This window comes from Staurois parvus, unplaced genomic scaffold, assembly GCF_062004578.1.
Source record: "Staurois parvus isolate SC_StPar_1 unplaced genomic scaffold, SC_StPar_1.0 ptg001458l, whole genome shotgun sequence".
Taxonomy (NCBI): domain Eukaryota; kingdom Metazoa; phylum Chordata; class Amphibia; order Anura; family Ranidae; genus Staurois; species Staurois parvus.
The window spans coordinates 202467-214277 of NW_028319254.1; the positions used below are offsets into that span (position 1 = coordinate 202467).

Consider the following 11811-nt stretch of genomic DNA (forward strand, 5'->3'; position numbering starts at 1 on the left):
TGGGTGACAGGGGGGAGATAACTCACCCGGGTCCCCAGGTTATAGTGGAGAACAGAGTCTGATGTCCAGCTGCTGGGATCTGCTGTCCCCCTCATGGCTGCTGTGTCCTGTGTCCATGCAGCCGGCGCCATCTTGGATCCCTGTTGTGACAGCAGGGAAGAATTGGGTTCATTTCCCTGGCTGTCCAGGGGTTTTTCAGCAGCTAAGCATGGCTACCGAGGGTTGTACACCCTTTATCTGCTGATTGGTGCAGGTTAGAGCACTCGGTGTCAGGATGAGCCGCACTGTATCTGGCGGGTGGATGGAGCTGAACTCAAAGCGCGTCCATCCAGGAGCCAACCATGCATGCACCCCCCAAGGGCTCTATTTATAGAACATTCATTGGACCAATGAGACAATCATTCCTCCAGCTGTGACAACATCCGGCCCTATGTTAAGTAACACAGTGATTTCCTATGATCGCCGGCTCCATCTAGTGGCCACAATGAGGTGATATTTCTGAAATATCTCTATCAGTAAAACTAGCCCAATATGATATTATGGCCACTAGATGGAGCCAATGATCATAAGAAATAAAATATGTCCAAAACTCCTCCCAGCTGGAGAATGCCGGTCACATCCGTTCAACATTGTTCTCCATAGACCTCCAAGTGTTTGTGAAATCTCCCACCACAAAATGTACTCAGCCAATCACAGGGCTGGACTCCATTTTTATTCTTCTCCTGCCATCAATGGCCAACTCGGTCCCACACTTCATCCATGTCTTTGGGGGCCTCTGATCTCCTTATAAACTGTTTCTTCCATGATGAAGATCAGCCATGGAGTATATCTGAGGTGTATATCAGGGTGTGCTTCTTCCCCACATGAGAGCTGGGATGTCCAGCAACATTCATCTAGAAGACATTTCCCGCACTCAAGGCACTAATACACCTCCAGGGTTGTGTGGGATCCCTGATGTACAGGAAGACAGGACTTCAGTGAGGAACATTTCCCTCACTCAGGACAGGAAAGTGGCTTCTCCCGGGTGAGATCTCTGATGTGTATAAAGTCTGAACATCTCTGAAAAACATTTCCCACACTCAGAACAGGAATATGGCTTCTTCCCCGTGTGAGATTTCTGATGTGTGGAAAGATGGGACTTCATTAAAAAACATTTCCCACACTCCGGACAAGAATATGGCTTCTCCCCCGTGTGAGATCTCTGATGTATGTGCAGATCGGACTTCTGTGAAAAACTTTTCCCACACTCAGGACAAGAATACGGCTTCTCCCCCGTGTGAGATCTTTTATGCATATTAAGACTAGATTTAGAACAAAAATCCTTCCCGCACTCAGGACAGGAATATGGCTTCTCACCTGTATGATATCGCTGATGTATATAAAGATTGGACTTCTGTGAAAAACATTTCCCGCACTCAAGACAGAAATACGGCTTCTCCCCTGTGTGAGATCTCTGATGGGTGTAAAGAATGAACTTCCTTGAAAAACATTTCCCACACTCAGGACAGGAATATGGTTTCTCACCTGTGTGAGTTATCTGATGTGAGTAAAGATAGGACTTCACTGAAAAACATTTCCCGCACTCAGGACAGGAATACGGCTTCTCCCCCGTGTGAGATCTTTTGTGCACATTAAGACTGGATTTATAACTGAAACATTTCCCGCACTCAGTACAGGAGAACCTCTTCCCTGTTGGAAGGCCGGCCCGGTCCCGCACAGTCTGAGGTTCCTCAGGATACAAGGAATCGGATGGTCCATCTACACTGGGTGGTGCCAGATGGACATTGGAGGGAGCCGGGTTTTCTCCTGGACTATACTGTGTGATGTCTTCATCTTCTACTTTCCAGTCTGGAGACAAAGTGAGACAATCCTCGGAGGTTTTCCTCATCTCCCGGCCATGGACTAAAATACAAAGACAAAGAGGATTACTAGACAGGAGCTGATTGGTTCCCCCAAACCAGGACTCCGCCCACATCAGGCAGCTTGGTCTCTGAGGAGCTTACAATTCCACCCTCAAGGGAACTAGGAAATGGCTCCTCTGATCTCCTACCAGGTCATTTCTTTATTCATGGACCTTAGTCAGAGAGTGAGGAAACAACCAGAACTGTCTTTTATAGGAGGGACAGTGATGAGGGGATTATAGGACGAGGGTCCCCACCCCCTCTATCACTCATCGCCATCTTCCCATCACAAGAAGTACTGCACTTCCTTATTTACTCCATGATTTAGTCATGAAGAACAGCGGGGCTGAGCCCCACCAGAGGTCAGAGAGTGAGGATGGGGGGAGAACAACCAAGATGAAGACTGGACTGATCCTGAAGACCACCATCATTGGGGTATTGACTTCTCCCCCATTATCACTTTCTGTTTAAGGGTTCAAAGTTGGAGGATGTTATCACATTATTATCACCATGTAAAAGTCTGTGCTCCAATCACATCATCCGATATAAAATGTCCAGCTGGGAGGAAATGGGGGGAACAAAAGAGAAACCATATTATGTGTATATATAGCAGTGGGGGAAGGGGGAGAGCAGAAGTCAGGAGTATGTAATGTACAACATAGAGTATATAGTGCAGGGGTCAGGAGTATGTAATGTACAACATAGAGGATATAGTGCAGGGGTCAGGAGTATGTAATGTACAACATAGAGTATATAGTGCAGGGGTCAGGAATATGTAATGTACAACATATAGTATATAGTGAAGGGGTCAGGAGGATGTAATGTACAACATAGAGTATATAGTGCAGGGGTCAGGAGTATGTAATGTACAACATAGGGTATATAGAGCAGGGGTCAGGAGTATGTAATGTACAACAGAGTATATAGTGCAGGGGTCAGGAGTATGTAATGTACAACATAGAGTATATAGTGCAGGGGTCAGGAGTATGTAATGTACAACAGAGTATATAGTGCAGGGGTCAGGAGTATGTAATGTACAACAGAGTATATAGTGCAGGGGTCAGGAGTATGTAATGTACAACAGAGTATATAGTGCAGGGGTCAGGAGTATGTAATGTACACCATAGAGTATATAGTGCAGGGGTCAGGAGTATGTAATATACAACACAGAGTATGTAATGCAGGGGTCAGGAGTATGGAATGTACAACATAGAGTATATAGTGCAGGGGTCAGGAGTATGTAATGTACAACATAAAGTATATAGTGCATTGGTCAGGAGTATGTAATGTACAACATGGAGTATATAGTGCAGGGGTCAGGAGTATGTAATGTAAAACAGAGTATATAATGTAGGAGTCAGGAGTATGTAATGTACAACATAGAGTATATAGTGCAGGGGTCAGGAGTATGTAATGCACAACAGAGTATATAGTGCAGGGGTCAGGAGTATGTAATGTACAACATAGAGTATATAGTGCAGGGGTCAGGAGTATGTAATGTACAACATAGAGTATATAGTGCAGGGGTCAGGAGTATGTAATGTACAATATAAATTATACAGTGTAAGGGTCAGGACTCATAATATTGGTATTCAGTAATCAGTGGAAGATTAAATGTTTACTGTAGACAAGTTGCAGAGATCCCACACCGCTGCCTCCCATCTCCTGAGACTGCACTCAGTGACTTGGGTCTGAGACACTACAGACATATCCCTCCACCCGGCACAGCCAGCAGACCACAGAGCAAGGAACCCTGGGAGAAATGTTCTGTCAGAGATCTTACTAGACCCGGTGATGGGGCAGAAGACCCAAAGCACACACCCCAGGTGCCTAGGTCTAGTAACATCTATGGTGAAAATGAACATTTTGCTGCCAGCTGAACCCCAGAACCTCCATAAATCCAGTCTAGATACATAAATTGTGTCTGCAGCACAGAGAAGGAAGATTATCCGAGAGAAATCCAGGAATACAGGACGGGGAACACAGCTCAGGAAAGTGACCAGGGGATTACAGGCTGATATCACCCAGTCCCCGCCCTACTCTGGACCAATCAGTGAGCAGTATGGGTGGAGGAATGGATTTAGTGTTCATGACCCACCTGTGCTGATCTCTGTAGGAGTGTCCTCCTCTATAAATGTCCCCGTTATTCCATCCTCCTCCATAGACTGCTGATCATCCCTCACATACGCCTCTTCTTCTTCTGCTTTCACCTCAAATTCTATATCGATTGGATCTCCACTCTAAATCAAGGAAATGAGAGAAAATATCATCTGTAAAATGTAAGGTCACATAAAATATCCACACATTGTCTTTACAAGTCCATGTTCTAGATGCTCCATCCCACCAACCTTGCAATGGGGAGGGATGGTGTGACCTTCCTGTGTGGAATCCCGGGAATACAGAGGACGGGGACATCTCTCTGGTGGGTTCCTGGTAATAGGTGGCTCCATCATCTCCTTGTGTCCTTCTGAAAACTCCTCCATCACTCCATACTCCTCATCCTCCTCTTTATACTCTTCTTTAACATCAATATTCTCATCCCCGAGGATTCCACTCTGAAAGATATAATAAAACATTCATTGTAACAAACATGCTGTGTATAAATCACAACTACCAATAATTGTCATCATCTACCTGATGATGGTGAGGGATGGTGTGACCTTCCTGTGTGGAATCCCGGGAATACAGAGGACGGGGACATCTCTCTGGTGGGTTCCTGTATCTGGATGACTCCACCATGGTGTCCTGGTACAGATCTTTGTGTTCTTCTAGAAGCTCTGACTCCTCCATCCCCCCATCCTCATCCTCCTCCTCTTTTATCTCTTCTTTAACCTCAGCTTTAGGATCTCTCAGGTTTCCACTCTGAATATATAATAAAAATGACATCAATGGTAACAATGCAGATAATGTACAGATCCTAATGATACTATCAGTGATTGTTCCTCATCTACCTGATGATGGTGAGGGATGGTGTGACCTTCCTGTGTAGAATCCCGGGAATACAGAGGATGGGGACATCTCTCTGGTGGGTTCCTGGTATTAGGTGGCTCCATCATATCCTTGTGTCCTTCTGAAAACTCCTCCATCACTCCATACTCCTCATCCTCCTCTTTATACTCTTCTTTAACATCAATATTCTCATCCCCGAGGATTCCACTCTGAAAGATATAATAAAACATTCATTGTAACAAACATGCTGTGTATAAATCACAACTACCAATAATTGTCATCATCTACCTGATGATGGTGAGGGATGGTGTGACCTTCCTGTGTGGAATCCCGGGAATACAGAGGACGGGGACATCTCTCTGGTGGGTTCCCATGACTGGATCCATCTGTAGGAAACACACACACTGACTGAATCCATTGTTTCTATGTGTTTATCAGATGATGGGGGATCTAGGTGGATCCTCCGTACTGCTCTCTCCTTTACAATAAAGTCTCCTCTTACCCGGTGATGTGAGGGGCGGCTGATTGTCCATCATGACGTCCTTGTAGAGATCCTTGTGTCCTTCTAAATACTCCCACTCCTCCATGGAGAAATAGACAGTGACACCCTGACACCTTATAGGAACCTGACACACACAATGATACAGTCACCATCCAGACACATCCCTTGTCTGTTACTGGAGAATGTCCCAGAATTCCCGGCACCGCTCACCTCTCCTGTCAGCAGCTCAGTGATCTCTCTGGTGACTTCTAGAATCTTCTTCTTCTTTCTCTCTTCTATCAGGGAGGGAGGTGGAGGCAATGTGATGTCATATGATCTCCAGACTTCACAGGAGGAAAACTCTACATCTGAACACAAATAGTCACATCAAATGATATTCCCAGAATCCTCCTCACCTCTCCATTCAGGTCTCCATTTTATTAAAGCCCCACTTCAGGCTGAGGTATAATTCCCCCCACAGGACCCCCACACTACGCAGGGTATAGGCTTGTTGCACCATTCTGACCAACAGTCCCACTTTACATGTGAGGATACCAAGGGGCCCCCACATCCTAAGAGCATCAGAAAATGCAGATGGAGGGACATTGGGAGGAGGAGCTGTGAGGTCAGTGTGATGTCATAGGATTCTCTGACTCTGGATGGAGGGACATTAGGAGGAGGAGCTGTGAGGTCAGTGTGATGTCATAGGATTCTCTGACTTTGGATGGAGGGACATTGGGAGGAGGAGCTGTGAGGTCAGTGTGATGTCATAGAATTCTCTGACTCTGGATGGAGGGACATTTGGATGAGGATATTTGAGGGGTCCTCTATATGAGGCTCCTGTATAAACCAGATCCTTGTTCCTGGGTGCGTCCTACGTCTCCTAAACTGAAGAGTGACCTTTGACCTTTACCATCCAGAAATCTGTCTGGAATCTGTGGAAGTAAGCTGTCATGTGATCAGGTGACGTGCGGAGGAACGGAGTGTAAATAGCAGACAATTGTCTCCAGAGCCCCTAATGGTGGGGATGGATTTGGCGGCGTGCTGGTGCCAAGTTTCCTCCCCCCAGGGTCACTGCAGGTGTGGAGAAAAGCTGTGTAAGAGGATATGGAGGAGAGATGAGGAGGAGATCCAGGAATCAGGAGAAAGGTCAGGGCAAGCAACAGACGAGCGCATCCAAGAGACCAAGCCGGGGTCACTACACAGAAAATCAATCCAAGGAAACAACAGGCAGGACGAGGAATAGCAAGAAGGAGCTGAGAGACAAATGAGAATATTGCTCAGCCAATGGGAGATGATCTCAGCATGACTTCCATCATGAAGGAGATGAGGGGGAGGGGAGGAAGTCACTGAAGGTGACCATAGATCCATGGAAATTCAGCTGGTTCAGCAGGGATCGCTCACATTTCCATCCATGTGTGGCCACTGCCGGATAAAAGCCACTCCCCCAGCGGCTGCAGCCAATAGCTTCAGTGCTGATCTGTGTATTCTGAGAGCGGAGGAGTCCCCCCATTGTCAGAATACAAGAGTGCAGCGGGGAGGATTCCCCCATCCACCTCCAATGTGTGGATGGGGGAATCACTTCAGTTTTTATGGTCATCCCGCTGGCTGAACGATAAAACTGAACCATGTAGGCCATCTTTGGGGGCAAATATATTATCATCAACTCCTCCCCCTGAAGGGGTTCATCTACATATTACCTCCTCTGCTGCCAGATCCAGGAATGTCGACTCTCTACTTCCTCATTCATAGAACTTCCTGTCTGTACCTGACATCACTTCCTGTCTGTTCCTGACATCACTTCCTGTCTGTAGTTCATACAGACTTCCTGTCTGGGTAGAAGTGAGATCCCCACCTTGTGGAGCTCAGAGGAACTGCAGCCCCGAGAAGCGTCTGGTAGTGTGACCCCGGCCTTGTGCTGGGTGTGTATGGACTGTACATCCTTATAGAGGGGTCACCTCCACTCCCACCAAGGGGGACAGAAATATATGACTGCTCGGGGGACACATTTTGGCCCCTTTGATTTTGCAGTAAATGTGATTGCATTAGTCCCGTTGATTTTCGTATTTCCATGTAATAAAAGGTGTCACATGATGTCGGGTTCCCCTTTTTCTCCTCCCTGAGTGTGTATTTAGAGGCGGAGCTCCTGCTGGAATGGCGGTTGGAGGCGGAGTCTAGGAGGGAGACTGACAGAACCCGCAGCAGACTTGCAGGAGTGAGCGAGGAGGATCCGGTTCCTTTACCATCGGAGATGAGGAGAGTGTGAAGGATGTTTCTGACTCTGGGAGCTGAAAAGCTGGGAGTCCTATTGGTGTGGTGAGTGGGAAGCACTACTAGGGGGCGCCCTCACCATCCCGTGTACAAGAGGTGGAAGAAGGCGGGGCTACACTACAGATGACACAGTTTGGAGGGCGGAGCACTTTCACACCTTATCAACTTTTCACTGATTGGTGGATTTTTGTAGTAAAATAAGTGGATTGAAGTAGATGCAAAGTGGAAGCGGTGGACTTGCAGAGAACACTATACTGAGCACACAATATTGTCTGTCTCCATGGATTTGCACAGGAATTGAGATGATTTCCTATAGCAGCAAATCTGATGAGATGAATGAATGTAGCGCCCCCTCCTGGTCAGGTCTAGGATGTGTAGTCAGGTAAAGCATAGCTGTGTTTCTCTGCTCACCAGAGAGGCTGTCAGGTAAATTCAGTCGGGTATTCTGATTTACAGAGAGCTGTGATTGATTAGTCAGGTCTGCTCATGCTGCTCTGGTTCTGTTGGAGTTTGTCTGAGTTCTGCCCGCCTTCAGGAAGCTAGGAGAGTCTTCCAGAACATGGGAATTGGCTAGACAAATGACCAGCATGAATATGGATACAGTCCTGGCCAATTGCAGGGGAGGGTGGCCCCATTGCATGCTGGGAGTGGTATTTATACTCTGAGAGCACATGGGTTCAGTGTCTTTCCTCGGAGAGGATTGCACCAGCCAGGCTGGAGGCAGGCTGCCTCGCCTGGCACTTGCTGTTATGTGGCCTCGGGTGGGTGACCTGAGGGCCTGAAGTTAGAGAGAGTGACCCTGATTCTACAGTAAGCTGACTGAGGGGAGCTGTCTGCCAAAGCTCTGTCTGGTATCACTGGAGAGAGTGGCTTGGAAGATTGGAAGGAGGCAACCATTCTGTCCTTGGACCTGTGAGTGCAAACTCTGAGAGATCTGGGGGGCTCTGTGTGCTTGTTACCCCTCTGGTGCTTGATAGTCAGCCTGGGTCTGAGAAAGGGAGCCCTGCCTAGTGTTCTGCAGAGCTTGTCCAAGTATTGCTACTGCTAATGGGACTTGGCTCTCCTACAACTACTTGCTGCTATTTGTTACTGAGAAGTCTGCTATCTACTGTCAGCCGAGACTTCACAAGTGTTCTACTAAGAGATCAGCTAGATGTCCTCAGTGTGAAGAGTTCTGATTCTGGAGGATCCGACTACATTCCCCATCCCTATCCCCAGTTCTACAATAAACTCCAAACACAAAACATCCCCTAGACTGGTCATTGGAGACAACGAGCAGAAGTGTGTGTGTTTGCCTTGCTGTGGGGCAAAGCAAAGGGAAACCAGGGGCAACATTCAGCTCCTTCTGAGGTAGTGCTACATGAAGTTGGTGTAAAGTGGAAGCAGTAGATCTGCAGGGAACTGCATCTTGAGCACAGAGCACTTTGTTGTATATGGATTTGCACATGGTTCAGTATTCTCAATTTACTGGCAAACAACACAAGATCAATGAAGTAGGTGTAAAGTGGAAGCAGTAGATCCGCAGAAAATAATATTTTGAGTAGGGATGGGCTAACGGTTGGAGACAAACATAAGTTCGACTCGAACATTAGCCGTTTGAGTGTTCACCATTATGCAGGAAGTTTGCCCGCGTGCCCAAACAATGTAAAACATGCCTTGTGATTGGCCAAAACATTGCACCTGACCACAGGTCAGGTGCAACGCTTTGGCCAATAACAGCTGAGTTCTCAGGAAGAGCCATGATTGGCCAAAGTGCTGGCTGTATTATTGAACCACAACATGCAGAAGAGGTGGTGGAGTGGATAAGTCAGTCATCCTCATCCTCTGTCATCCAGGCTCACACTATTTTGCCTTCCACCACAGCTGCCAAAGTGTCCTGTTCCTCCGGCTCCTTGTCCACCACAGCTGCTCCTTCCGTAGCCCCACCATCATGCATGGAGGAGTCACCAGAATGATTGGATCATAGTGTCAGTCCCATGCTGCTGGAGGATGTGCAGCAATCTGAATGCTGTGATGTTGGTTCCCAGGATGAGGAAAGGAGTGACGTGAGCCTAGAGAGAGGGGGCGCCAGTGAGGGAAAAGAAATTGTCAGTCCTGTTCCCCCAGCCACAGCACACTGCCAAGTTGGCTCCATTGATGAGGAGGATGGGGATGATGAGGTCACTGACCATACTTGGGTGCCTGAGAGAACAGAGGAGGACAGTGAGGAGGAGGCAGAACTCCAACAAGGCAGGATGTCCTCCAGGGACAGGCATAAGGGCAGCCAACCAATGGCATCACACGACAGAGCTCCACAGGTGGGGGGCGCTGCTGACTCCAGGCAGACTTCCACAAGTTCTCTGGTTTGGGCTTTCTTCAACACATGTGCAGCATTGCTGTTTGCAGTCTTTGACTGAAGCAGACCAAGCGTGGGCAACACACCAGCCACTTGGGCACCACATGATTGACAAGACGTATGATGAGCTGCCATGCAGCCCGCTGGTAACAGCACCTGAAAGACCCAGAAAAAGTGCAGACTTCTCCTTGCTCCTCATCTGGGATCTCTACTGTCAGGTCTTCTCAACAGCCTCCACTGAGAGGAGTGATGGTACAGCAGTGGGTGGCCCATCTGACAGCAGGACACCACCTGTTGATTTCAGCAGGAACATTTCACTACCCCATTTGCTGAACCGTGAAAAAATAGACTGTCCCACCCATCCACATTCTATCCTGGCCAAATTGCTGCGTTACAACTGCTGCCTTTCCATCTGGTGGACTCTTCCCCCTTCTGGGAATTTGCAGAATGTGCTGTATCACAGTGACAGGTTCCGAAAAGACAATTTGTTTCATGCAAGGCCATTCCAGCTCTGTACCATCATGTGGAAGGTCATGTTTTGGCCTTGTTGGACAAGGCGGTCAGCAGCAAGGTCCACATTACTGACACGTGGTCCAGCAGGCACAGTCAGGGATGTTACATATCCGTCACGGCACACTGGGTGACTCTGCTAGCAGCTGGGAAGGATGCAGGACAGGGTTCAGTTCTGGAGCTTGTTCCACCACCATGCCTCCAAAAACCTGGTGGTGATTCTGCCACATCTGTCTGCTCCACCCCCTCCCCTTCCTCTTCCTCTATGGCCTCTTCTGCTGAATTGTCCTCTGAAGCAGCAGTGCTCCATAACAGGGGCGGACGACAACTCATGGGGCCCCCAGGCAATAGGGGATCATGGGGCTCCTGTGTCCTTGCCCAAACTCAAAAAAGCCTATTAAAAAGGTACCAGGGGCATCTCATGGGGCCCCCTACTGACCCTGGGCCCTCGGGCAGTGCCCAAGTTTCCAAATGGTCAGTCTGTCCCTGCTCCGTAAGCATTCAAGGGGCTATGCGAGCAGACAGGCTAAAAGATGCCATGTGGTGCTTCAGCTGGTCTGTCTAAGGGACAGGAGCCACATCAGGTCAGAGATTCTGTCAGCTCTGAAGGGGCTCTCCGCCCTCCAACAGGTACACTTGACACATGTTCCATGCTTGGCACACTTCTTGAATTTGGTGGTGCAGCGCTTCTTGAACAGGTACCCAGGCTTTCAAGATCTTCTGAGGCAGGCCAGAAAAGTCTGGCCATTTCTGCTGGTCATACACGGCCTGTGTTCAGTTGGCTGAAATTCAACCTGCCCACCAACCGACTCATTTGTGACATGTCCACTCGGTGGAACTCCACTTTGGTGATGCTGCAGTGGCTGCACACACAGCAGAGGACCATCAATGAGTACCTGTGTGAAAATGGCACAAGGACAGGCTCAGGGGAGCTTGGCTTCTTCTCACCTCACCAGTGGCTGCTGACAATGGATGCATGCACTGTCCTGTCACCATCTGAGGAGGCCACAAGGATGGTGAGCTGTGACACTGCATGCATCAGTGATACTATCCCTGTAGTCATCCTGCTGGAGCACACGCTGCATGGAATCATGGACAGGGCACTTGAGGTAGAACAGCGGGAGGAAGAGGAGGATTTCCTGTCCTCTCAAGGCTCTCTTTATGCAGAAACCATTCCTGTGGGGCTTCAGAACACACAGAAGGAGGAGGAAGTGGAGGAGGAGGAGGACTGCAGCAACATGGAAGTAGGGGATCACATAGAGCAGTATTCAAGGGACACTTTTCAGTCCTCAGAAACCCAGCCAGGAGTAGTACATGGCTGGGAGAAGGTAGTTCCTGGAAATATCATCCTCAGTGACCCAGAG

General features: G+C 48.3%; 1 protein-coding gene across 1 annotated transcript; it reads right to left on the reverse strand.

Moving 5' to 3' along the window:
- Nucleotides 1-4786: 4786 nt before the first annotated feature.
- On the reverse strand, nt 4787-11425 carry LOC149435870 (uncharacterized). Its single transcript, XM_089662346.1, has 4 exons — nt 11396-11425; nt 5353-5476; nt 5139-5236; nt 4787-5059 (listed from the first exon to the last, which is right to left on the reverse strand). Exons 1-4 carry the CDS (start codon nt 11423-11425, stop codon nt 4787-4789), a joined length of 525 nt encoding a protein of 174 aa, XP_089518472.1.
- Nucleotides 11426-11811: the final 386 nt, after the last annotated feature.